Below are 27994 nucleotides of genomic sequence, written 5' to 3'. Positions count from 1 at the left end.
CCACCATGCCTCCACACCACAACGGACTGTAATTCCTCTGGAACCATAACTTCTATAAGTTGTTTTGGTCTGTGTTTCTATCACAGCAACAGAAAAGTGACTAATACAGTGCTCTTGACCAATACTAAGTCATTTCTCCAGTATTTTTAAACAGGGTAAGAATATTCATACACTTAGAAAAATCCAAACACAAGGAAAAACTTGTCTTACTGTTTCTAACATCCAGTCCTCAGTTCAGAGGCAACCACACTTGCATTGCCCATACATATACTAGAATACCCATGAATATTCACCTTTTAAACAGAAACACATTTGTTCTTAAACATATTTTATTGCACAGGAACATCATTATCTGAAAGTTAATTAGAAGCTGTGCTTGATAGTTTAAACTTTTTGCTTGTTTCTGAGATAACAGTCTCATGTAGTCCAGGCTGACTTCAAATTTACTATGTAGCCAAGGATGATCTCAAACTTCTGATCTTCCTGCCTTCACTTCCCAAACGCGGGATTGTAGGTATGCACAACCATACCAGTTCACATGGTGATGAGGATCAAGCCCAAGACTTCATGCATGACAAGTACTCTACCAACGTGGCTACATCCCCAAGCCTTAAATCATTTTTAATTATCTTTCACTAACAATAACAAAATAAAGCCATCTTATTGTACACTGAAATATACGTCACATTTAAGTGCAAAGAACAGGCTCATTTCTCAACCTCATGCTGTTTCTTTTCAATGGTTTCTTCTACATCAAAAGTGAATGGTTTGTCATAACCCATTAGATGGTTAAAGTCTTCAGGGTCTGGAAAGAGCACTGGATTGACTAACAGTGATTTTGTATTAGCATAAAAGGTGGTAAATAGATGTGTGCTGTCTGGAATCTTCACGTCATTCTGGTGAAACACTGTGCTGGTTTCCGAAAGCATGACATTGTAAGTAATGGCTTTGTAAGTGTCAGTTGTGGCCTCATGGTACAACCGAATAACATAACCCTTCGTAACGAAGTGAAGCAGCACAGGGGTGATCACTGTGAAGCATCCTACAATCCCATAAAATAAGATTTGCAAAGGCAGACTTCCAAACGTAATATTACTTTGTGAAAATAAGTATGGTAAAAATGCAAGGCTGATAACACTTGTAGAATAAGAGAAACATTTCACACCTAAAGGAAAAAAAAAGGAATCATTTTAAATTTTACAAAACAATCAATCTACACTAGTAATTCTTCCATCATTTTTTTTCTTCTTGTCATTGTTATGGTTTGAATAGGAAACAACCCCCCAAAGTCTCACATGTTGAAGACTTGTCCCCTAGACCATGGCAGGATTTGGGGAAGTTTTGGAAACCTTAGGAGACAGAATTTAGCTGGAATATGCAGGTCAGTAGGGACAGGAAAAAGTTATCTTGTCCTGGCTCCTTACTGTCTCTGCTTCCTGCGTGCCCTGAGGTAAAGCAGCTCTTCTGCCACCTGCTCCTCCCACCCTCATGTCCTGCTTAGTGCATGGGGCCAAGCAACCATGGCACAAACACCCTAAATCCATGAGCCTAAATATATCTTTCCTCCACGACGCTGTTTTCTTGGGTCTTGGTCACAGTGATGACAAAGCTAATATAGCAAATATTAAACCATCAACAACAAAATCAAAAGAAAGTGTTTATTATATGCCAGGCTCCTATTTACTTATTCTATTCATTAAATCCAAAGAAAGGCACTATGAGATGTAGAATTATCATCATAGCTCCATTTAAAAAAATGAAAACAGTCAGGTGTGGTGGTGTACACCTTTAACACCAGCCCTTGGGAGGCAGAGGCAGGCGAATCTCTGTGGGATGAAGGCCAGCCTGGTCTACAAAGCAAGTTACAAGTCAGCTGGGGTTACAGAGAGACCTTGTGTCAAAAAAACCAAAAATAAATTAAAAATGAGAATGTAAGGCAGAAGGATCACAAGTTTCAGGTCAGTCTGGGCCACATAGTGAGGCCCTTTCTGAAAAAGCCAAAAAAGAGAAAGGGGGGGAGCAGAAAGGGGGCGGGGAAGGGAAAGGAAAAAAAAGAATAGGTATAGGGGAGTACTTACTCAGCAGCTCTAGGTTGATCCTCAGCACTGCCAAAATATTTAAAATAAAGTAAAAAATGAGAATAGAAGCTGAGTGGTTCATGCCTATAATCCCAGTACTCAAAAGGTAGGAGTAGGAGGATTACCATTAAGTTCGAGGCCAGCCTGAGCTATATGTGAGGTCCAGGTCAGCCTATGCATACAGTGAGACCTTATCTCAAATAAGGGGGTTGGAGGAACTGTTTGGTCATTAAAGCTCTTGCTGTACAGGCATGAGAACCCAAGGTCAGATCCTCAACATCCAAATAAAAGCTGGGCATGGTAGTATATGTCTATAAACCCAAAGCTGAAGAGGAACAGGCAGATCATGGTGGCTTGATAACCTGCTATTCTAACCAAAATGACAATCTCCAGGTTCAGTGAGAGATCCTATCTCAAAAAATAAGGTAGAGGGGCTAGAGAGATGGCAATGGTTTACAGCACTGGCTGTTCTTGGAAAGCATTTGTGCTCAGTTCCCAGCACCTACATGGTGGCTAACAACCAGCTGTGACTCCAATTCCAGAGGACCCAATGCCATCTTCTGGCCTCCTTACACTGCACAACACTGGTGTGCTTACGTGCATACAGGCAAAACCTTCATTAGTACAAAATAAGAAATTTAAAAATAATAAGGTAGAGAGCTACCCTAGTTAGCTTTAGCCCATCAACTTGACATAGAGAGTCACCCGAGAAGGGAGTCTCAATTGAAGAACTTCCCAGATCAACTGGCCTATGGACATGTCTGTGGTGGACTGTCTTGACTGTTAACTGAAAGTTCCAGCTTACTGTGGGTGGCACCATTCCCTGGGCAGATGGTCCAGGGCTGTTTAAGAAAGCTAGCTAAGCCTGAGTCTATGGGTGAGTTAACCAGCAAGTAGCATTTCTCCAAGGCTTCAGCTTCAGGTTCTTGAGTTCCTACTCTGACTTCCTTCAGTGAAAGACTGTAATTTACATAGGCTGAAATAAACACATTCCTCCCCTAAGTTGCTTTGAGTCAATGTTTCATCATAGCAACGAATGTAACAAGAACAAGAACAACAGAGAAAGACAACTGATATCTCTGACACACACATGGGGGGGGGGGTAAAGCTCTTGTACAAAATGTCACACAGTTAACAAGTAGTCAGGTTGGAATTCAAACCTAAGCAATTTGACTTTTCATGAGGCTGAGACAAGAGGATTTTGAGTTCAAGGTCAGCCTAGGCTATATAGCAATACCGTGTCTCAAAAAGTAAAACAAGTAAAATACTTTATCATCTACTTGGAAAAATACAAGATGATATGCTAAACGAGTTCATTATGAAGTATACTTAAGAAAACAAAAGGAGAAAAAAAGCCAATGAGGTGAAACTTAGCCCTCTTAGATATTATAATGTAATAAGATTATAAAATAGTGTGGCACTGGTCCACAAATACACTATTTGTGCACATATAAATGCACCTAGTGGTGCATGCCTTTAATTCCAGTACTAAGAGGCACAGGCAGGTGGATCCCTGTGAGTCTGATGCCAGCCCAGTCCATACAGGAAAGTTCCAGGCCAGTCACAGCAAAACGAAGAGGGAGAAGCTGAAAAAATGGTTCAGCAGTTAAGAACACTTGCTGCTCTTGCAGAGGACCTGGGTTCAGTTCCCAGCACCCACATGGCTATTTACAACTGTAACTCCAAGGGAATCCAACACCCTCTTCTGGCCTCCATGGGCACTGTACACACATGGTGCATTTACATATAATGCAGGTAAAACAGGCAGGCACAAAATAAATAAATAAATAAATAAATAAATAAATAAATAAATAAATAAAATCCTTAAAAAAAAAAAAAAGAAAGAAAGAAAGAAATCAGCCAGGCATGGTGGTGAACACCTTTAATCCCAGTACTCAGGAGGTAGAGGGAGGCAGATCTCTGAGTTCAAGGCCACCTTGGTCTACTTAGGGAGTTCAGGCCAGCTGGGACTACAGAGAGACTCTGTCTCAAAGAGAAACACCCTCCAAAAGAGAGATAAATCATTGGCACAAAATGGAAACCCCATAAATACAACCAACTGCATATTGCAATTTATTATTTTATTTTATTTTTTTAATTTTTTTGGTCTTTTTGAAACAGGGTCTCCTTGTAGCTCCTGTTGGCCTGGAACTCACTATGTAGACCAGGCTAGCTGCAAACTCACAGAGCTCCCCATGCCTCTGCCAACTGAGCGCTGGGATTAAAAGTGTGCACCACCAGGCTTGGTGCATTCCATGCCCAGCGCATACTGAAATTTAATGCAGAATAAAGATATAATCTAAAATCAAGAAAAAATTAACTTTTTAGTAAGTGGTGTTAGGAAAACTGGACATAGAAAATGGTAACATTCAAGAGAAAGGAATAATGGCACATGCCTTTAATCCCAGCACTCAGGAGGTAGAGGCAGGCAGATCTCTGTGAGTTTGAGGCCAGCCTGGTCTACATAGTGAGTTCCAGGACAGTTGGGGATACAGGGAGACTGTCTGAAAAAGACCAAAAAAAGAAAATGAATGATAAAACTCTATTATTTATACCATATACCATGAAAAATTCAGAGTTCTAAGACTTAAATGTGAAAAAAAAAAAATCACAGTGGTATAAGATGTCCATAAAGTCCTTTATAATCTGGAATGGGAAAGTTCTAGATATGACCCAAAATACAGAAACAAAGCAGGGCATGATGGCACAAACATGTAATCCCATAAGGTAGAGGCAAGAGGGTCAGAGGCCAAGGACAGCCTCAGCAACAAACCAAGTCTGAGGCAAGCCTGGACAACATGAGATATCCTGTATCAAAAAAAAACAAAAAAAAAAAAAAAGAAAGGGCAGGGTATGGTGGCACACGCCTTTAATCCCAGCACTTTACCAAGAGGCAGAGGCAGGTGGATCTCTGTGAAATCAGGCCAGCCTGGTCTACATAGTGAGTTCCAGGCCAGCCTATGATTACAAGGAGACCATGTCTCAAAAAGACCAAAAAATAAATAATAAATAAATAAATAAATAAATAAATAAATAAATAAATAAATAGAAATAAAAACAAAAACAGAGGGCTGGACAGATGATTCAGTAGTTAAGAACATGTACTGCTCTTCCAGAGACCATGAGTTTGATTCCCAGCACCAAGAATAAGTGGCTCAAAACCACCTGCAAATCCAACTCCAGGGGGATCCACTGCCTCTCACCTGAGGGCACCTGAACAAATCATGCCCCACACACATACACATACTAAAAAAGAAAAATATTTTTTAAAATCCAAGAAATGGGCTGGAGAGATAGCGCAGCAGTTAAGAACACTGTTCTTGCAGAACACCCAGGTTCGAATCCCAGCACCCACATGGCAACTAACTGTCCTTAACTCCAGTTCCAGGGGATCTGACAGTCTCTTCTGTCTTCTGCAAGCATTTCACGACATGAGTACACTTACCTACATGCAGGCAATACACACATACACATAAAATAAAAATAATAAAATATTTTTAAAAATCCAAGAAAGAGTCGGATGTGGTGGTGCACGCTTTGAGTCCCAGTACTTAGAGCAGAGGTATGCATTATCTCTGAGATGGAGGCCAGCCTGGTCTACATAGCAAGTTCCAGGCTAGCTGGGGCTACAGGGAGACCCTGTCTCAAAAAAGAAAAAGAAACGGAAAATAGCCAGGCATGGTGCATACATCTGTAATCTCAGCATTTTGAGAGGCCAGCCTCACCAAAGTATCAAGCTTGAGGCCAGCCTGGGCTACATGAGATCTTGTCTCTAGAATAAGTATTTTCAGTTTACACCACAAGGAACTAATTATCTTCCAACATGTAAAAGGTTTGCAGAATATGAGATGACCAAAAATCCTTCTATTTTAAGGGCAAATATGCATATGCATATGAACCTTTAACAGAAAAATTGATACAAAATCTCATTCATAAGAAATGTAATTAAAAGTAGCATTACTGCTTTCCCCCAAACTGATAAAAACCAAAGTTTGACAACTTACTGTACACGAAGCTGAAGCTAAGCAGACACCCTCATACTCTGTTGTTAGCAAAAAGCTTAATTATCCTGCCAGTAATTTAAAAATAGTTCCTGTCCTCTTCCCACAGGTGTTTGCTATACTATCAGTATGCATGGGACAAAGGGGGTCCAAGTTGCCGCCTATATAAAACCCTCCACACCCCTTTCAAAATCTCTTTTTTCTGTTACTTTTGTCACAATGTACTGAGTTAAATAGTGTCCCCTAAAACTGATATCTAACTAGAACTTCAGAACATAGCCTTTTTTAGAAATAAGATCTTTGCAGATCTAAAGAATAAGATGAGATGCTGAATTAAGGTGGGCTCTAAATTCAATGAGTGTCCTTATAAGGACATAAAAAATAAAGAGACGAAGGGGCTAGGGAGATGGCTCAGTGGTTAAAAACAGTGACTGTTCTTGCAGAAGACCCAGGTTCGAATCCTAGCACCCACATGGCAGCTAACAACTGTCCGCAACTCCAGTTCCAGAGGATCCAAGAGCCTCTTCTGTTTTCTGCAGGCATTGCACAACACTGGTGCACTTACCTACATGCAGACAATATAGGCATACACATAAAATAAAAATAATAAATAAAATATAAAAATAAAAAAAGAGACAAAGAGAAAGCTGCCATATGAAGACCAATCATCAATCACAATAAAAACAGCCACAAGTCCAGGGACACTAAGGATTTCTAGGAGCCCTCAGAAACTAGAAGAGGTCAGAATTCTTCCTAGAGCCTTCAAGAGAACATGGTCCTGCACATATCTTGATTTTACACTTCTAGCCTCCAGAACTGTGAAAAAATGTTTCTAAACTAGGAATGGGGGTACACCCTTTTAATCCCAGCACTTTGGGAGGCAGAGACAAGTGGATCTCTGTGAGTTCAAGGCCAGCCTGGTCTACATGGTGAGTTCCAGGACAGCCAGGGATTCATAATGTCTCAACAAAAAAGAAAAGAATTGTAGCTGGCCATGGTGGCGCACGTCTCTAGTCCCAGCACTTGGGAGGCAGAGGCAGGGGAATCTCTCAGCTGAGGATACAGGGAGATCCTGTCTCAAAAAAGAAAAAAAAAAATTATATTGTTACTAAAAAGAAACTAATAAATATACATGCTTAACTGCCTGAGATGAAATAATTGCTATTTTCTAAACATTCTCTGGGCTTTGCTAGCTTCCCCGCTCCACCCACCCGCCTGCCCGCTGCTAGCTTTTTTTATTCAGCCCAGAACCCCAACAATGTGGAATGATAAAACCCACACAAAAGGTGGATCTTCCCACCTCAATCAACCTTTAGATAACCCCACACAGGTATGCCCAGAGGCTTGTCTCTTCAGTGATTCTAGATCCTTTCAAGTTCACAATCAATATAAACCATTATACCAACCTTCTTCCTACCTTTGCTTATACTAACTACTTCACCTGGGGATGATCTTTCACATCGCCTCATATTCAAACTCATTTCATTCATCCTCATTCTACAAGACCTAAATGAAACACCATCTTTTTGTTGGTGGTGGTGGTGGTCATTCCAAGACAAGTTCTCCCTGTAGCCCCAGCTGGCCTGAACTCACTATGTAGACCAGGGTGGCCTCCCGAGTGCTGGAGTTAAAGGCATACGCCACCCTGTCTGGCATTTTTTTTCACTGTGTATGCATTTGTGTGAGTGTGTACCACATGTATGCAGGTGCCCAAGGAGGGGAGATGGTGTAAGATCCCTTGAAACTGGAGCTGCAGGCAGTTGTTTCAGCCACCTGAAATGGGTGCTAGGAACTAAACTGAAGTCCTCAGCAAGCTGAACCAGCACCCTTAACCACTGAGCCATCTTTCCAGCCTCTGAACTGCCATTTTTTTTTTCGGGGGGGGGGTATCTTTTTGAGACAGGGTCTCCCTGTAGTACCAGGTATCCTGGAACTCATTATGTAAATGTGTGTGCACCACCACCAGCTTTTTTAAAAATAAATTTATTTATTATTTTTTTAATTTTATGAGTTTTGCCAGCATGTATGTAAGTGCACTACATGCATGCAATGCCCAAATAGGCCAGAAGAGGGCATCAGATGTCCCTGGAAGTGGAGTTTGGGTGGTTGTTAGCCTCCATGTGGGTGCTGGGAAAGAGCAGGGTCCTCTGCAAGAGCAGACAGTGATCTTAACCACTGAGCCATTTCTCCAGCCCGACATGGCATCTTGATGCAGCTTTCTGTTTTGCCCCTTTCCTCAACCTGAAAAATAGAATCTGCCTCTGAACTCATATCAATCGCTAATATTGCAAATATGATTATTATGGGATATTCATCCTTTCTCTCCTACCAGACTTTAAGATTCTGCAACACCGTTTAAGCAGTATCCCTAACATAATGCCTCAACACAATACCTTTCAAATATGGTACCTGTATTTATATGTTGCTGAATTAAACAGCTATGTCTACCCACGTGGTAGTTTGGAGAACCTCCAAGAACGATAAAATTATCTTCATGTTTTTCCCTGAGTATTATATTCCATGGAAAATAATACTAATCCCTGACTCAATGACTTTCTATTAACTATTAGAATTTAAACATTAAACTCCTCTACAAGTTTTAATTGTAGAAGTTTAATACCATAATTATAGTCTTCCCACAAACCTTATATAACCTATTGATACAAAAATTAATCCCTATTTTCTCTTTTACAGGAAGAGTCAGGTGAGAATAAACATAAATCAACAAACTTTTTTTTTGAGACAGGGTTTCCCTGTAGCTCCAGCTGTCCTAGAACTCACTATATAGACCAGGCCGGCCTCAAACTCAAAAAGATCTGCCTGCCTCTGCCTCCCAAGTCCTGGGATTAAAGACATGTGCCACCATGCCTGGCCATCAACAAACTTTCTATATTTCAACTATTTTTTTTTTCCTGTTTATGAGTGTATTGCCTAAATGTATGTAAGTACACCTATGTCATGCAGTGCCTGTGAAGGTCAGAAGAACACATCAAATTCCCCTGAAACTGGAGTTATGGATGGTTATTAGCTGCCATGTGGGGCTTGGAATCGAACCCCAGTGCTCTGCTAGAGGCATCAGTACCTTAACTGCTGAGCCATCTCTCCAGTCCCCTATTTTAACTCTTGTAATGACTTGTGAAGAAATTTCTAACCACCTCAAACTGATTAATATAACCACTAAATGGGAATTTTATAGTTACTAGAATAAGCAGTCTTTATTCCAAGTGTAAATAGCTAAAACTGTATTTTAAGCATAAGTTAATGCCATACACTTAAGAATCAAACCAGTTTCCATAACAATGTTACAGAAACATTTCACACCAATGTGATCAAATCCAAATGTAAGTACTGAAATCTTATGGACATATTTGGTGATAAAGCAATCTTCCAAATATTTCTGATTATACTTTTATGTTATTAAAATAAAATGTAACTTCTGGGAACTTAGAACAAATCACATAACCTCACTAAGTTCTTCTGACCTTTACTAAATACTAAATAAACCATAACCAAAGTAAGGAAAATGCTTTAAACGTGAACCTATTTAATACACTGTCTTTTCCTTCTCCACACTAACCCTCTACCACCTGGAAAAATCATTACATAAATGTCTTTTACAAATTCTAAGATGACCCGACAAAAATTTACAACTTACATATTTTGGAACCATAAAAGCATTGGGGACGGCTCAGCAGTTAAGAGCACCAGCTGCTCCTGCAGAAAACCTGGGTTTGAGTCCCAGCACCCACATGGCAGCTAACAACTGTCAGTAACTCTAGTTCCAGGGGATCTGACACTCTCTTCTGACCTCCTCGGGCATTGCACAACATGGGTGCACTTATACACATGAAAGCAATATACTCATACACAGAAAATAAAAATAATAAAAAATTATCTGGGTGCGGTAGTGCAGGCCTTTAACTCCAGCACTCAAGAAGCAGAGGCAGGCAGATTCGTGAGTTCAAGGCCAGGGAGGTAAAAGGAAAGAACCTGAGAGAGAACAGTAGGGAACAAGTGTCACTAAGGGAGAAATGGATAAAAAATGGGGCTATTAAAATGGGAGGGGGGAGGGAAGGTTGTACAAGGAACCTAAGGGATAAAGGTAAAAAAAGGAGCTCAAGAGAGGTGGGACCATAGGAGACTGGTATTATCAAGGAAGAAATGGGGAAAATGGGGACACTTTAAATGGGGAAATTGTGGTGGAAGGATTTGACAGTAGAGAGAGAGGAGAGATAAACAATGCCTAGTTTTAAAAAGCCAGAGGGAATCATATTAGTGCAATAACCTAATGACAAATTACACGTACGTTATCTCTACATAGGTCCATGTGTATAGCTAAAGGCTACATAACAAGAAACAGTGCCAGACAGGAGAAATCTTCCTTTGAGTTGTTGGCCAGGGTAGTCCAAGAGACTCCCAAAATTACTCAGGCTATTGCCATAGCCTTTGATGGCAACTGTTGCTAGGTGAAGAAGAGCTGATCTTCCTAAAACAAGAGACTCTAGATAAGCTGAGATCTCAGTGGACAGAGTTGCACTGGGGAACATCTGTGGACACGGACTTGACATAGTGGGCCTTAATAGGAATGACAGAGTATATGGACTCCAATGGGAGAACTGTGGGAGGGGGCCAGTGGGGACAAGGGTATAAGAATGTCACTGGGCATGGTGGCATACACCTTTAATCCCAGCACTCGGGAGGCAGAGGCAGGTGGATCTCTGTGAGTTCAAGGCCAGTTTGGTCTACAGAGTGAGTTCCAGAATAGCTGGGGCTACAGGGAGACCCTGTCTCAAAAAGACCGGGAAAAAAAAAAAAAAATGAAAAAAAGAATGTTTGAGATGTTCTGTATGAAATACACAAAATTCACTAAAAACAAATAAAAAAAAGAAAAAAAACTAATGAAAAATAAGTAAAATAAAAAGAAATATAAAAGCATTATATATTTTTCCCAATGCTCAGAACTAAACCCAGGGACTGCAAGTTCTAGGCAACTGTTCTATCACTGAACTACACTGCCAGCCCTATGCTCAATTAAATGTCAAATTTAGAAATATAAAGTAAAATTAAAGCCAGATATAGTAACACAAGTCTGTGAATACAGCATGGGGGGGCTAAGTGTGCTGGATAGCTTTAGTATCAACTTGACACACCTGGGTTAAGGGAGCCTCAATTGGGGAATTGCCTTCATTGGACTGGCCTGTGGCCATGTCCATGGGGCACCTTCTTGACTGTTGAGTGATGTTGGAGGGAGGGCCCAGCCCACTGTGGGTGGTGCCACCCCTGGGCAAGTGGGTTTGTGTTGCATAAGAAAGCAGGCTGAGCAGGGGCCATGGGGGCAAGCCAGTAAGCAGCATTCCTCCATGGCCTGTGCTCCAGCTCCTGCCTCCAGGTTCCTGCCCTGAGTTCCTACCTTGGGCTCCCTGATAATACTGTGACCTGAGAGATGTAAGCTGAATAAAGCCTTTCCTCCCCAAGTTGGTAGTGGTCAGAGTGTTTTGTCACAACAATGAAGAAACAAACTAGGACACTAAGGCAGTATTGCCAGTTCAAGACTAGCCTGCAATACCCTGTCTGAAAAACAAACCACAAAAAGTAAAACAGAAAGTTCCCCTATTCTATTCCCCCAAAACAATCACTTTTAAGAAATATTTGTATTAGTCAGGCTTTTGGTCATAGCTTTTCTATTGCTGTGACCAAATCCTGGAAAAATGCAACTTTAAAAGGAGTTACTTTGACTCTTGATTTCAGAGATTTCAGGCCTCGGTTGCTTGGCCCCATGCACTTGGGCAAAACATCACAGCAAAAAGTAGGTATAGTGGAAGACCTTCTTCATGGTAGACAAGAAGCAGAAACAGGTCTGAAAGAAGCCAGGCAAGACAGCCCTGCCCCCAAGAACTCACCCCCAGTGACCTACTTCCTAGAGCAAGGTCCCTTCTCTTACGATTCCCAGAGCCTCCCAGAATAATGCTACCAGCTAGAGATCTAGGCTTAATTTAACACACGAGCATGCGGGGGATAGTTCAAATCATAACAATATACTTCCACTTTTCCTCAAATATGCAAACATTTTAATTTTCTGTTAAATATTCCAAGTGACCGAAGAATGGAAGGAAACTTCAACGTCCAGCTTTAAGATTATAAAACTGTAATATAGCCTTCAAACATCTTGTAAAATCTCTCAAAAACACAAGTCTCAACCTCTAAATGGTACCAACAAGCTTCAAGGAAAAAAAAAAGTTTTCCTTATGTGTTAAAATTAAGAGATGCTAATACCATAGGTAACGTGTAAAAATGTTTATTATATTTTTAAATATTTTTTTACTTTTATGCGTATGAATGTATTGCCTGCATGTATGTAAGTGTACCCGTGTCATGCGATGCCCAAGGAGGTCAGAAGAGGGAGCTGGATTCCCCTGAAACTAGAGTTATAGTTGTTAGCTGCCCTGTGGGTGCTGGGAATCAAACTCAGGTCCTCTGGAAGAGCAGTAAGTACTCTTAACCATTAAGTCATCTCTCCAACCCCCCAAAAATATTTATTACGTTTAAAAGAAAAAACAAATAAGGAAATACCCTAACTTTTAATTACCCACCAAATACAGAACGGGCCAGATTCCCAGTATATATCAGTCTTCCATCTTCTGGTTTGTCAAGTTGTGTATATAAGCATCGAACACATCTTTCCCAACAAATAGGTATCTGTTGAAACAAGAAACCATTATGACTACACAGTAACTTGTATTTTGAACAAATCTTAATTCTTCAATAAATTTTAAGATTTATGTATGTAAATAAATACAAGTGTTTTACCTCATATATATGTGTACCACATGCACGCCTGGTGCCCAAGAAACCCAGAAGAGATTGTCAGATCCCCTGGAACTGGAGTTTAGACAGTTATGAGGCACTATGTGGGTGCTGGGAACCTAAACAAGGTCATCTGTAAGAGCAGCCAGTGCTCTTAACTGCTGGGCCATTGCTCCAGACCTAAAGTTTATGTTTAAAAATATAATGAACAGGTGCTCGCTTCAGCAGCACATACACTAAAATTGGAATGATACAGAGAAGATTAGCATGGCCCCTGCGCAAGAATGACACGCAAATTCATTAAGCGTTCCATATTTTTTTCAAAACACACACACACAAAAAAAAAATATAATGAAGAGAACTTGTTACTAGGTGACATAAATAATTTTCTCAAATAATCCAAAGAATCCCTAGGACTAGATGGGCAGGCAGTATAGTCAATTGGAGAATTCTGGGTTCAGTGATAGACTCTGTCTCTTAAAAATAAGGATGAGGCAGAGCACTTAAGAAGCAGTGGCCAGCAGATCTCTTAGGTTTTCGAGACCCTGATTGAAAACAACAACAAAACAAAACAAAACAAAAATGCTCAAAAAAAACAAATAAAAAGGTAAATAAGGTTGAGAATAAAGGAAGACACTCAACATCACAATGTTGATCTCTGGTCTCCACATGCATGTACACAGACACACATACATACACTACACATGTACAAATAACTTAAAATACAGGGGTTGAAGAGATGGCTCAGCAGTTAAGAGCACTAAAAAGGTTGCTCTTGCACCAAGACCCTGGTTCAATTCCCAGCACCCACATGGCAGCTTACAATTACACGTGACTCCAGTTCCTGGGGCTCCAATGCCCTTGTTTGGCCTCCGTGGCCAACACACAACATGGGTGCACTTACATACCTGCAGGAAAACACACACAATAAAAATTTTAACACAACAATCTAAACAAAACACTTCAAACTGAGGCTATATTTAACTTTTTCACTTTTATTTGCGGGGGGGGGGGGGCTCTTCCACTTTTTCTTTGGTCTTTTTGGGACAGGATCTCCTGTACCCCCAGCTGGCCTGGAACTCACTATGTAGACCAGGCTGGCCTTGAACTCACAGAGATCTGCCTGCCTCTGCCTCCCCAGTGCTGGGATTAAAGGCAGGAGCCACCACACCTAGCTTTCCATTCTTTTCATAAAGGAGACAGCAACTATTTCCCTGCAGACCTTATAAATACCTTTCACCCTGTTTTTTTGTTTTGAAGATAGGGGTCTCTAAACACTGGGATTTTAAGAGTATCACCATACACTGCCTTTTTAAAAAAAAAAAAAAAAGAAAAAGAAAAAAACAAGAAATGGGGGCTGGAGAGATGGTTCAATGGCTAAGAGCACTGGCTGATCTTGCAGAGGACCCAGATTCAACTGCCAGCACCCACATAGTGGTTAACAACTGTCAGTAACGCCAGTTCCAAGGGATCTGATGCCCTCTTCTGACATCCTAGGCATTGCACGACATGGGTGCACTTACATACATACAGGCAATACACTCATACACTTAAATTAAAAAATTTAAAAATAACAAAAACCTTTTGGGGCTGGAGAGATGTCTCAGTGATTAAGAACACTTGCTGTTCTTTGAGAGGGCCCAGGTTTAACTCCTAGCACAATATGCACTTGCATGCTGAAAAATAGTCATACATGTAAAATTTTTTTTAAAAAACAAAAAGAAAAAAATTTGCTTGAAATTTCATGGAAACAGGAAGAGTTCCCCACTTACCTGAAAATGAAATTTCACAGTCCCCACACTTAAAAAGGTAAAAAGCATGCCTTTATAGTGAAATTTAAGATTCCAATTTCACACTAAGGACATTTATAGTTTCAACTAGGATTATTACTTCTGACACTTTATAATGCAGAACTAGGACGTTTCTTCGTATTCAAATGAAAGGATTAACATCCATACACCACCTTTCCCGCTGGGATCACAGGACTTCCTCAAAATAGAGACAAATGAAGGAAAAAAAAAAATGTAACTCAGAGATTACACGGGTTTCTTCCGGCTCTGTCTTTGGGTGCTGCATCCAGACGAACCCTTCGGAGCTTCTGCTCCACGTAAAAAAGGAACTGAACTCAGATTTGTCATCACTAACAGCTAGACTTGACCCACCCCCGGAAAGGAGACTCTCCTTTCCCAGGCAGGTGGTTTCCTCCAGGGACTACCAGCCCACACTGCGGAGAAGGCCGAGGCTGGCTGCTCCAGCGAGCCCCAGGGAGGGCTCCTTCGCCCTCGAGCTCGCCGCAGTTCGCCCCGGGTGGCCGCGGAGGCTCCCCCGGGCCCCAGGCCCCACGCTGCGCCCGCTCCACGGCACCCAAGCCCACTGCCCAAGTTCGGCCGACCTGAGATCGCGCGGGACGCGGGAGAAGGAGCCCGGCTCGCTGCAGGGGCCTGCTGCAGAACGCCCGCGAGACAGCGGTCCGCGGGCCTCGGAACACGGCAGCCGCACACCACGCCGTCCTCTCGCGGCCTAGCCGCAGTCCCGCCGCCCACCGGCCGCCCACCGCCAGCAGCAGCATCCCGCCACGCGATGTATGGGCAGCTGAGGACGCAAAAACCTGAATCCAGTCTACTTGGGCCCCTCGGCGGCGTGTAGCGCGGCCCCGCCCACTAAAGCGGGAACCCCCGCCACCTTGGAGCCTACGCGTGCGCAGAATAAACCACCAGCTAACAACCTGCCCCGCTCATTGGCTTCCGGGCAGCCCAGGATCCGCCACCTCCCTGCTTAGGACCTACTTATGAAAGGACCTTGTGGAAGGACAGAGGGGAGAGTGGTGTGAAAAAGATAAAACCCAGACGGCCAAATTAAATTCTTTATTCTCATGGACGTCATTTTCAAAGTCCTAAAATCGGCTTTGGGGAAATGATTCTAGCCTATTCGCCCAGAAGGAGCACAATTTATATAGTGTGAAGTGATATTTTAATTCAACCAATGAGATAGAAGAAAATGGAACTTTTTCTCGTAATACATATTTGATTTCAAAGTTGTCCCGATACTCGAATCCATACACACATGTGTTAATTACTGTTAGAAATAAAATCAGAGGGTCTGGAGAGAGGGCTCAGTGGTTAAGAACAGTGGATGTTCTGGCTCGAAGACCCGCGTTCAAATCCCAGCACCCACATGGCAGCTAACTGTTGTCCGTAACTCCAGTTCCAGGGGATCTGACAGCCTCTTTTGTCCTCCACAGGCATTGCACAACACAGGTGCACTTACCTACATGCAGGCAATACACACATACACATAAAATAAAAATAATTTTTTTTTAATCTGAGGGGCAGGAGAAATGGCTCAGGGTAAAAAGCACTGGCTGCTTTTACAGAGGACCTGGGTTCAGTTCCCAGCATCTATATGACAGCTAACAACTGTTCCTAACTCCTGTTGCGAGAGGCAGGGGTCCCATGCCTTCTGACTTCCGTGGGCATTGCACTGGGGTGCATTTACATACATGTAGGCAATACACTCATACACAAAAAATAGAAATAATGAAAAAAAAATTTTTTAAGAAAATCTGAGGTCCAAGGACCCCACTGATAACATGCAAAAAGACACTTGATCATTGCAGGGCATGGTGGCCCACTTCTTTAATCCCAGCACTCAGGAGGCAGAGGCAGGTAGAGCTCTGTGAGACTGAAGCCAGTCCGTCTACATAGTGAGTTCCAGGCCAGCTGTGGCTACAGGAAGCCCCTGTCTCAAAACTACCAAAAAATAAAGACCATTCAGATGCAGTGAAAGCAACTAGGTAAGTTGTTCTATTTTGTTTCTCCATTGCTGTGACAAAACACTCTGACCACTACCAACCTGGGGAGGAAAGGGTTTATTTGTCTTACATCTCCCCGGTCACAGTTCATCTCTGAGGGAGCCCAAGGTAGAAACCCAGGGCAGGAACTGGAGGCAGGAGCTGGAGGAAAGCTGCTTACTGGCTTGGTCTTCTGGCCCCAGTTCAACCTTTCTCTGTTTTTGGTCTTTTTGAGACAGGGTTGTCGGGAGCTGCTAATCATTGAGCTGTGGCAGCCTTGTTTACTGAGTTTGTGTCATGCAAACCAGTACTTAACCTGCCCATTCAGGAGGAAGGTGTTTCTGGAGAGCCTCACAATACCTGACCTGGAGGCAATAGTGGTAAACAAAAGGATCAAAGAAGCCTTTGATCTGACTGCTCCTTGACCCTCAGATACAGGTAGGGAAATACAGCAGTTGTAAACTAATTGAGTTCTTCTGTATAAAAAGGCAGAGCTGATATAAACCGGAGCTGCAGTATTCACTGTCAGTCCTCCCAAACATCTTTTCTGTCTCCTTTTCTTTCTTTCAATCCTCACTCCCCCTTTCAGGTACTGTCCGTTTTGGCCGGCTGGCACCGGCACAGGGTCTCCCTGTAGCCCCAGCTGGCCTGGTACTCACTACATAGACCAGGCTGGTCTTGAACTCGATTTGCTTACCTCTGCCTCCAGAGTGCTGGGATTAAAGACGTCCACCACGCCCAGCCTCAACCTGCTTTCTTATACAACATAGGCCCACCTGCCCCGGGGGTGGCACAACCTGTAGTGGGCTAGGCCCTCCCACATAACTCGATGATCAAGAAGATGCCCCACAGGCCAGTCCATGGAGGAAATTCCCCAAATGAGGCTCCCTCAACATAGGTGTGTCAAGTTGACACTAAAGCTATCTAGCACAGCAAGGAAGCCTTTATCTTTTGCAAAAGGGTGTGTCGCATTAGTTAGAGCAAGCACAGAAGTCTGATTCATTTTTATCCTTAAGTACTGTGTCTTTTACCCTTCAGCTGGGGTCCCTCCTAAAACTCTTCCCCTGTTTGCTAGTTTTTCTTTTCTTCCTTTTAGGTTTTCTGAGACAGGGTCTCACTATGTAGACCAGGATAGCTTGAACTCACAAAGAGAGATCTGCTTAAGTCTACCTCCCAAGTACTGAGATTAAAGGCATGTGCCATCAGACCTGGCCAATGGTTGACTAGTTTTAAAACAGTCAGTACTAGGAAAATGAAGAAAAAGAGTGCTGGAATTAAAGGCATGCACCACCATGCCCGGCTTAACAAGATGTTTTTATGTGTATGTGTGTATTGCCTGCATGAAGGTAAGTGCACCCATGTTGTGGAATGCCCAAGGAGGACAGAAGAGGCTGTCGGATCCCCTGGAACTGGAGTTACAGACAGTTGTTAGCTGCCATGTGGGTGCTGGGATTTGCACCCTGGTCTTCAGCAAAAACAGCCAGTGTTCTTAACCACTGAACCATCTCTCCAGCCCCCAACAAGATGTTTTTAAGAATACTTTATTATTTGCTGGACTTGGTGGCACACGCCTTTAGTCCCAGACCTCAGGAGGCAGAAGCAGGTGGATCTCTGTGAGTTCAAGGCCAGCCTGGTCTACATAGTGAGTTCAAGTCAGCTGGGACTACGGGGAGACCCTGTCTCAAAAAGACAAAAAAAAGAATATTTTTATTTTTATGCATATGAGTGTATTGCCTGCATGCATGTAAGTACACCCATGTTGTGCAATGTCCAGAGAAATTAGAAGAGGGTGTCAGATACCCTGGAACTGGAGTTACCAGATGGTCGTTAGCTGCCATGTGGATGCTGGGAACTGAACCCAGGTCCCCTTCATCAGCAGCCAATGCTCTTAACTGCTGAATCATCTCTACAGTCCCTAAAAACAAAAATTTTCTAGGGGGAATATTCAAAGACTTGAATTCTATAGCCCATTGTGGTGGTGCACGCCTTTAGTCTTAGCTCTTGGGGAGGTAGAGACAGGTGCATCTCTGTGAGATCAAAGCCAGCCTGGTCCAAGGCTAGCTGGGGCTACAGGGAGACCCTGTCTCATTAACTGCTGAATCATCTCTACAGTCCCTAAAAACAAAAATTTTCTAGGGGGAATATTCAAAGACTTGAATTCTATAGCCCATTGTGGTGGTGCACGCCTTTAGTCTTAGCTCTTGGGGAGGTAGAGACAGGTGCATCTCTGTGAGATCAAAGCCAGCCTGGTCCAAGGCTAGCTGGGGCTACAGGGAGACCCTGTCTCAAAAAACACTATATATATATATATATATATATATATATATATATATATAATTTTTGAATTCTTGTCCTAAACCAGATTTATATATAGTGTTTGACAGGAAAGACTGATATATAATGTTTCTTATGTTCTAATTGGCATAGTTTCAGTCTAGGGGTATTGTTGGATTCATTTTCTCAGCCAATTAAAAAATTAAAAAGCAAGAAAAATCTCAGACCAGTGGAGAGCAACAGACAAATTTTTACTGAAAGATAAAGAATCACATTCAGGGGACTGGAGAGATGGCTCAGCAGTCAACAGCACTGGCTTCCCAGGTTCAATTCCCAGCACCCACATGGCAACTAACAACCAGTTACAGGGGATACAGTGCCCTCTTCTGTCCTCCCTGGGCACTGCATGACACAGGTGCACTTACATACATGCAGGCATAACACTCATACACATAAAATAAAAATAAATAAACCAAAAAAGGGGGGCCTTTTGCCAGACCAAGAAGAAACAGGAAGTCTGCTATTCTTATTACTTCTTAGTGATCCTGTTTGCTTACTAGGGATTTAGTCTCTTATACGTTACCCATTAAAGAGGTATTAAATGAGGATGGGGAATCTAGCTTGTGGTAGAGCATTTTGCTTACCATGACAAGGCTCTGGGTTTGAGCCTCTTGTGAAGGAAAGTTCCTGGCAAAGAAAGCTACACCTTCAACTGAGCCTTCTGCAAGGCTGATCAACGGATTAAAAGTTCAGTGACTGCAGAGCATTTGGAATGTTTCAAGTTCAGAGACAAATTATCTTAGGTCATCTTTAGCCCTCTTAATAGCCATGTGTTGTCCTCCTCTGTACCTGACCTAACATCCTTGTAGCCATTAATGTTGCCAGAATTTGGGGATTCCTTCATGGTCATCAGATCATACAGGGGAAAATAGGGTCCCCTTTTAGCATTCTTAGTCTCATTAATAAAATTTTAGATTGGACTCATAAAGAATCTTTAGGACAATTTTATTAGAGTTTAAGAGAAAAATGCTCAGGACAGGTAAGATATAAATCTCAACAGCTACCCAGAAGAGAAAAACAAAGGAGAGAAGGGAAAAAAAAAAAGATATCCATGCCTGTAGCCCACCTAGGGATGAGACACAATGGTGTACCTGCAACCACACAGTGGAGAGAAGAGCTTTAAAGAAAGAGGAAGAAATCAAAAATGTTGGGAAATCACACTTAGAAAAGAAAGGGGCTAGAGCGATGTCCTAGTGGTTAAGAGCACCTGCTGCTCTTGTAGAAGACCTGGGGTAGGTTCCCAGCACCAACAAGGCAGCTCACAAGCATCTGTAACTCCCACTCTAGGGAATCCAACACACTCCTCTGGCCTCCACAGGCACCAGGCAAACATATGGTGCACAGGCATACAGGCCAGCAAAACACTCACACACATAAAATAAAAATAAATAAGAAAAGAAAGAAAAAGAAAGAAAGAAAGAAAGAAAGAAAGAAAGAAAGAAAGAAAGAAAGAAAGAAAGAAAGAAAGAGAAAAAAGGAGAAGATATGGGCATACTTACAAAGCTTCATGTCTCTGGCCAGATAAGCAACTACATTAAGGGACTGGGACTGCAGTCAGGAAAAGGTTACCATCTCATTAACACACTAGGTATTCTGCCTCTTTTTTAGCATAGCTTAAGGACCCAGTCCAACTAGAATGTTAAGTCTCCATCCAGGCCCTTGAGTCATTCATTAGAACATTCATTTGGAATGTACAGAGCACTAGATTTTCAAATAACAGAAATGCTAACAATACTATCAGTATCTTAACCTATAACAAAGGTTTCTCCCATGTGTTTTAACCTGCCTACCTAATGTTTACCACGAATGTATTTGAAAAATGCCTTGATTTATGACTGTCTTTGTTCTGTTATAATAAAAACTTCATGAAACTGCTTCCACATTGGAATATGGAATTTGGAGTACCCTAAAGCTGTGTTCCTGAGCCATGATAATACTACAGAAATTTCCAAAGGTAAACATGATTGTCTTCAGAATGTCTTCAGATCAACTTTACAGCTGGCTGAATCCTGAAGAATAATTATCTAGTTGAGTGGAGGCAAATTAGAGGAACCCACCCCTCTCTCTGGTATACTGAGGCAGAAATGAAGTATTTCCAAAGCACTGTTAATTAAGTCTTTATCAGAAATCATCTTTTTCATGGTCATTTTTCCTTTATATAAAGTAAGGTGTTAGAGGCTGGGATGATTTCATTCTTCAACTGACAAATGTTTGGCCCTTCCCTAGTACCCTGATTGCCTTGAACAAAGGATTACCAAGCCAAGTATCCATCCAGATTTCCCACAATGCCAGCAAAGGCTGTTGTTATGAACACTCCAAAGATGCCCTGAGGAAACTACATGACAACCATAGCTGCTTGTTGCCAAAGCGCACGTCTGGCTCCAGAAGGCACTATCCCAGCCACGACTGTTTCTTTTCTCTTTTTTTCTTTTTCTTTCTTTCTTTACTTTCCTTTTTTTTTTTTTTTTCGGTCTTTGAGATAGGGTCTCCCTGTAGCCCCAGCTGGCCTAGAACTTGATACATAGACCAGGTTGGCCTTGAACTCACAGAGATCTACCTGCCTCTGCCTCCCAAGTGCTGGGATTAAAGGGGTATACACCACCATGTCCAGCTATGACTGTTTCAAATAATTTACACCAGGCTTCATTGCCATCTCCAGCCTCAGTAAACTCCTGACGACCTTGCAGACATTTTAACCCAGACCAGAAAGAGTGCACTTCCCCCAATGGCACCGTATAAAGTCTAAGATTAGTGCAAACACAGCTCTTCATTTGAATGAGTGACTAAAGATTCGGTGAAAGCATGGTCCTCCATTTGCATGAGAGATTACCTTGGATGGTGGACAGTCCTTCCTTTATTTTCATATAGGATTGCCATGAGTAATATAGCCATCATTGCTACACTCTTTCTTGCTATATAAGCTGGATATTCAACTTATTTTGGGAGCCACACAGGAGATACCCTCCCATGCTGCCCCTGATGTTGAAACATTAGGCTTCTCTTGCATGGTCTTTTCTTGGCTACTTTTGATCTTTACCATTACTAGACCAAACTGAGCTGATAGCATGAACAGAAGCAGAAGTGACAGTCGAACAGTGACAGGAAGGCAACCCAAGAGTTCCAGAGAACATCCAGAGTAGAAAGGATAAGAGACAATGAGGGTTCTGAAGAGCTGAAAACAAGAAAGTGTGTCCTCATCACTGGGAGAGTTCCAGAGTGCATGCAAGCCAAATGTCTCATGCCCACTGGGCACAAGAGCTTGTGAATGAAAAGTTCCCAGAAAAACCCTGAACTTTTTGCAAGCCTGACTAACTGATTAGCACTTCAGTGACTGGAGAGTTTGGAATGTTGCAGATCCAGAGAATATTTACAATTTATCTTGGGCCATGTTTAGCCCATAAATAGCTACTCCTTGCCTACCTCTGTTTCTGATTTAACATCTTGTGACTAACATAATGTATTAACTTAATAAAGAATTACTTCCACCAACCAAAAGGCGTATGTCATCAGATAGTATCTGAGCATATAGCTGAGGTTTATCTTTTGCTGTATGTATCTGCAGACTTAATGTTTCCATTTGAAAACTGTCTTGATTTATGACTTTTCTTTTGTTACTATAAAAACTTCATGAAACTGCTTCCACACTGGAACATGGCATTTGGAGTAACCTGAAACTTTGTTCCCAGGCCATGATCACTCATATTTGGCTCTAGAATAAACTATCTCTTAACCCTCTTGAGGTGAGAGTTATGCTTTTGCATTGACAAGCTACATTTCATATCGATACTCTAGACCTGAAAGCTGGAACACTTATCCTTGTATGACTAAGGCTCTCAGCACCTGAGGCCTATATGAGATAGTAGAGGGTACCATTGGCTGCAGCTTTCTGATATCTGTTGCTACCACTGACTGCTGCTAGAAGCTGAGGGTTACAATACCTGCCAGATGCCAGGGCCACTCATTTTTAAATCCTGAAGAAATAAGCCTTCAACCTGAATGCCTAGAGTCATAAGGTTTTGGCTTCTAAGCCTAGTGCAAAGCTGGTGAGACAGCGCACCTGATAAAGGCACTTGTCACCAAGCCTGACAATCTGAGTACAATCCCTAGAACCCGCATGGTGAAGGAAATAACAGACTCGAACAAGTTGTTCTCTGAACTCCACATGCATACTGTGGCACATACAAGCCTACATGATACATGTACCTGCACACACACACACACACACACACGCACACACACACACACACGAATGAATAAATAAATGTAATGAAGCTTGACACAATAGGCTTAAGACCTGTAAGCCTGTGGGTCTACCAGTCCAGCCTCTAAGCATTGGGAATTCAAGGACCTGGAATGGTCAGTCTACCCATGATTCCTATCCAGAGAGAGCAAAAGGATTCCAGCTAGCTGCTTGGTAACAGAAACATTTACCACTATTTCAAAGCTCTATTTCTTTTTTTTTTTTTTTTTTTTTTTTTTTTCACTTTTTTGAGACAGGGTCTCCCTGTAGCACCAGCTGGCCTGGAACTCACTATGTAGACCAGGATGGCCTAGAACTCAGAGTCTGCCTGCCTCTACCCCCAAGTGCTAGGATTAAAGATGTGTACTACCACACTCAGCTGATAGTACTTCTTTATGAAAAACTTTATTTTCTTGGGGGCTGGCGAGATGGCACCACAGTTAAGAGCACTGGGTGCTCTTGCAGAGGACCTGGGTTTTTGATTCCCAGCACCCACGTGGCAGCTAACAACCATCCATAACTCCAGTTCCAGGGGATCTGACACCCTCTACTGACCTCTGTGGGCACTGCACAACATAAGTGCACTTACATACATGCAAGCAATACAGTCATACACACAAAAATAAAAATAATAAAGCATATAAAAAACTTTATTCTTACAGTTACTATTTATTTGCTCCTTTTTTTTTTTTTTTGTAGTCTGGAGATCAGACCCAGGGCTTGGAGCATATTAGAAAAGAAGAACTCTATTGATAGTCAAGCTATACTCCCACTCCTTTTTCTTACTTTATTTATTTATTTTTTGTCTTTTTGAAACAGGGTCTCCCAGTAGCCCCAGCTGGCCTTGAACTCACAGAGATCCGCCTGCCTCTGCCTCCCGAGTGCTGGGACTAAAGGCGTGCGCCACCTCACCTGGCTACTTTTTTCTTTTTTTTGTTATTTGAGACAGGATCTTACTATGTAGCCCTGGTTGGCCTGGAACTCAGAGATCCATCTGCCTCTACCTCCCAAGTGCTGAGATTAAAGGCATGTGCCACCATGCCTAACTTTTTTTATATTTTAGAGGCTCTTCAGTTTATTTTTATTCATATCCCAAACAATATCCATTATCCATTATCTTATGGATCTATATTTACAGTGTTATTTTCATATAAAGAATGTTTTGTACCAGTCACACTTGGGATCCCAGCACTCAAGAATTTGAGAAGGGAAAAGTGCTGAAAATTTGAGGCTGGCCTGGGCTACAACATAAGTTTCAGACCAACCTGAGCTATAGAGTAAGATACTGTCTCGAAAACAAACAAAGACGATTTTTTTCTTTAATATATTCTGAGAGCCTGAAATTTTTTTTAACATTTATTTATTCTTATTTTATGTGTATGCGTGTATTGCCTGCATAAGTGCACCTGTGTCATACAATGCCCACAGAGGACAGAAGAGGCTGTTGGATCCCCTGGAACTGGAGTTACAGACAGTTGTTAGCTGCCTTGTGGGTGCTGGGATTCGAACCTGGGTCTTCTGCAAGAACAGTCAGTGTTCTTAACCACTGAGCCATCTCTCCAGCCCCAAGCCTGAAATTCATTTACTCTAGAAATAAAGCAAATGAAAATACTATTTGGGACTAGTAATGTGTCTCTGTTTGTACAAGGGCTTGCCTAGTATGCAAGATGCCCTGGGTTCAATCCACAGCACCATATAAAACCAGGCATAAGGCTGGGCGTGGTGGCGCATGCCTGTAGTCCCAGCACTTGGGAGGCAGAGGCAGGCAGATCTCTGTGAGTTCAAGGCCAGCCTGGTCTACATAGTGAGTTCCAGGACAGCTGGGGCTACAGGGAGCCCCTGTCTCAAAAAGAAAATAAAACCAGGCATAAAGCCAGGCGTGGTGGCACACACCTTTAATCTCTCACCCAGAAGGCAAAGGCAAGTAGATCTCTGTGAGCCTGGTCTACACAGCAAGTTTCAGGCCAGCTGCAGCTACAGGGTAACCATGTCTCAAAAACATACAAAACCCAAACATAGTGGCACATGACTGTGATTTCAGCACTCAGGAAGCAGAGGCAGGATATCAGGCTTGATCCTAAGACTGTTTAAGAAGAAAATAACACTTGATTCTCCATCCATGTCATCTGAGAGCTTCCACTTAAGATAGAAGCTGACCGAAATATTGAAAATGGATATTACTTTAAAAGTGTATAACCACAACTATTTGTGTTTATGCGTTTGGTTTATTTCCTCCTGAACTAAAAGAGGAAAAATGATTGAAAATGTTAGAAATAAAATCTCAGGTGTGGTAGTGCATACCTTATCCCAGGACTGGGGAGGTAGAGGCAGGGAATCTCTGTGAGATCAAGGCCAGCCTGGTCTACATAGTGAGTTCCAGACCAGCTGGGGTTATAGAGAGACCCTGTCTCAAAAAAAAAAAAAAAAACCCTCAGGTCCAAGGACCCCACCAATACTGGACAAAGAATACAAGGACAAAGTGAAAGTAACTCTCTGCAAGGCAGCTTTTACTTTTGGCAAAAGGGTGGGTTGTATCATTCAGATTGAACAAGCACACTTGACCAGAAGTTTGAAATGTTTTTTATCCCTAAGAGTACTGTGTCTTTTCCCCATTGGCTGGGATCTGACCTCACAGCCTTTCCTAGATGGTTAGTTTAAAAGAATCTGAGCAGGGGCCCGGCTGATGGTGCACACCTTTAATCCCAGCACTTGTACGGCAGAGGCAGGTGGGCAGATCTCTGTGAGTTCAAGACCAGCCTAGCAGCCTGGCAACCTGGTCTACATAGTGAGTTCCAGGCTACAGAGAGACCCTGTCTCAAAAAGACAAAAAAAAAAATCTTTTAGCCGTGGCATGGTGGCACACTCAGGGGGCAGAAGCAGGCAGATCTCTGTGAGTTTGAGGACAGCCTGGTCAACATAGTAAGTTCCAGGCCAGCTGGGGCTACAATAAAAACCAAAAAGGAATCTGAGCAGAGGATAGAGAGATGGCTCAGCAGTTAAGAGCACTGGTTGCTTGGCCAGAGGACACAGGTTCTGGTTCTCAGCACCCATATGGAACCTAACAACTGTCCATAACTCCAGTTCTGGGGAATCCTATAGCCTCTTCTTTCCTTGGCACATTTGCATGCAAGGTTGCACTTCCATACATGCAGACAAAACATTCATACACATAAAATAAAAATCAATATATAAAAAACATTGGAGGGCTGGAGAGATGGCTCAGTGTTTAAGAGCACTGACTGCTCTTGCAAAAGACCTGGGTTTGATTCCCAGCACCCACATGGTGGCTAACAACTGTCACTCCAGTTTCAGGGGACTCCGACTCCCTCTTCTGACCTCCACAGGCATTGCACAACAAGGGTGTACTTACATGCAGCCAATACACTCATAAATATAAAATAAAAAGAACAATTATTTTTAATTTTAAATAAGCTGGCATAGTGGCACACGCCTTTAATCCTAGCACTTGGGAGGCAGAGGCAGGCAGATCTCTTATAACTTCAAGGCCAGCTGGGGCTACAGGGAAACCCTGTCTCAAAAATACCCCCTCCAAATATTTAATTAAAAAATAAAAGACTAAACAAAGGAAAGGGAAAAAGGTTGAGCAAAGAGAGAGAAGAGTTCAACCACCACAGACCATGACATTTGGGGATTGTAACAGGGTTTTGTTTGTTCTGGTTTTTTGTGTGACTTTTTGAGACAGGGTCTCCCTGTAGCCCCAGCTGGCCTGGAGCTCACTATGTAGACCAGGCTGGCCTTGAACTCACAGAGATCTGCCTGTCTCTGCCTCCTGAGTGCTGGGATTAAAGGTGTCCACCACCATAGCCATAATACAGTTTTTGCATAAACAAAATTTTACAGGGTTGGGGGTGGTTAAAAGGTTTGAATTCCTTGTCATGCAATGCTGTGGAGGTCAGAAGAGGACATCAGATTCCCCTGGAACTGGAGTTAAGGACAGTTTGTAGCTGCCATGTGGGTGCTCTCTGCAACCAGGCCCTCTGCAAGAGCAGTCAGTGCTCTTAAATGCTGAGCCATCTCTCCAGCACCACCACCCCCAACCAAAGTTTTAAAGTAAACCAAACTTTTGCCTGTCAAACCAAAATCAAATCTAAAGAAGGGTTTATTACCTACAGAAAGGAAATTGCTGGGGATATTTTCCAAACCAGTGTCTCCCCAAACATAGGCAACAAAGAGATTTTATGAGGAATACACAGGAGTATTCATGTTAGAAAGACTTCACCACAAGTACAGGCAGACACTATCCTGAACATTCTCAGTTCCAGAGCATGTTTCTTCATACAATGCATCTCAAAATTGGCAGAAGGGATTGCACCCAGGACAGAGAATTTAGCGTTATATTATTGCTGCCCCCTCCCCTTTGTGTGTGTGTGTGTGTGTGTGTGTGTGTGTCTGTGTCTGTCTGTCTGTCTGTCTGTCTGTGTCTGTATCTGCATGTATGTGTCTGTGTATTTGTGTATATATTGTAGCCCTAAGGATCTAACCTAAGGCCTGCAGCATGCCAGGCTAATGTTCTACCATTAAGCCATATCATCAGTCCAAGAATTTAGCATTATAATGAATTATACTGAGCAGTTTATTTTATACCACATTGAAGAGTGACTAAGTGATTTTGGCTGATTTAAGCTGGTTCCTTGTGATTTTCTCTAGAAGCCTGTGTTATCTAAAGAAGAAGAAGAAGAAGAAGAAGAAGAAGAAGAAGAAGAAGAAGAAGAAGAAGAGGAGGAGG

At 42.4% G+C, this 27994-nt stretch overlaps 1 protein-coding gene and 1 non-coding gene across 2 annotated transcripts; one reads left to right on the top strand and one right to left on the bottom strand.

The window, feature by feature from the left end:
• Window positions 1-317: 317 nt before the first annotated feature.
• On the bottom strand, window positions 318-15586 carry Tmem70 (transmembrane protein 70). The gene is made up of 3 exons (XM_008848897.3): window positions 15276-15586; window positions 12670-12775; window positions 318-1165 (listed from the first exon to the last, which is right to left on the bottom strand). Exons 1-3 carry the CDS (start codon window positions 15450-15452, stop codon window positions 708-710), a joined length of 741 nt encoding a protein of 246 aa, XP_008847119.1. The 5' UTR covers window positions 15453-15586; the 3' UTR covers window positions 318-707.
• LOC115066928 lies at window positions 13096-13202 on the top strand. The gene has a single exon (XR_003846369.1). It is a non-coding gene; the product is annotated as a U6 spliceosomal RNA (small nuclear RNA).
• Window positions 15587-27994: the final 12408 nt, after the last annotated feature.

The sequence above is a fragment of the Nannospalax galili genome, unplaced genomic scaffold (genome assembly GCF_000622305.1).
Source record: "Nannospalax galili isolate Female #2095 unplaced genomic scaffold, S.galili_v1.0 scaffold102, whole genome shotgun sequence".
In the NCBI taxonomy this organism is placed as follows: Eukaryota; Metazoa; Chordata; class Mammalia; order Rodentia; family Spalacidae; genus Nannospalax; species Nannospalax galili.
Note: the sequence above shows the minus strand (reverse complement) of the source record. Positions and strands in the feature narration are given on the sequence as shown.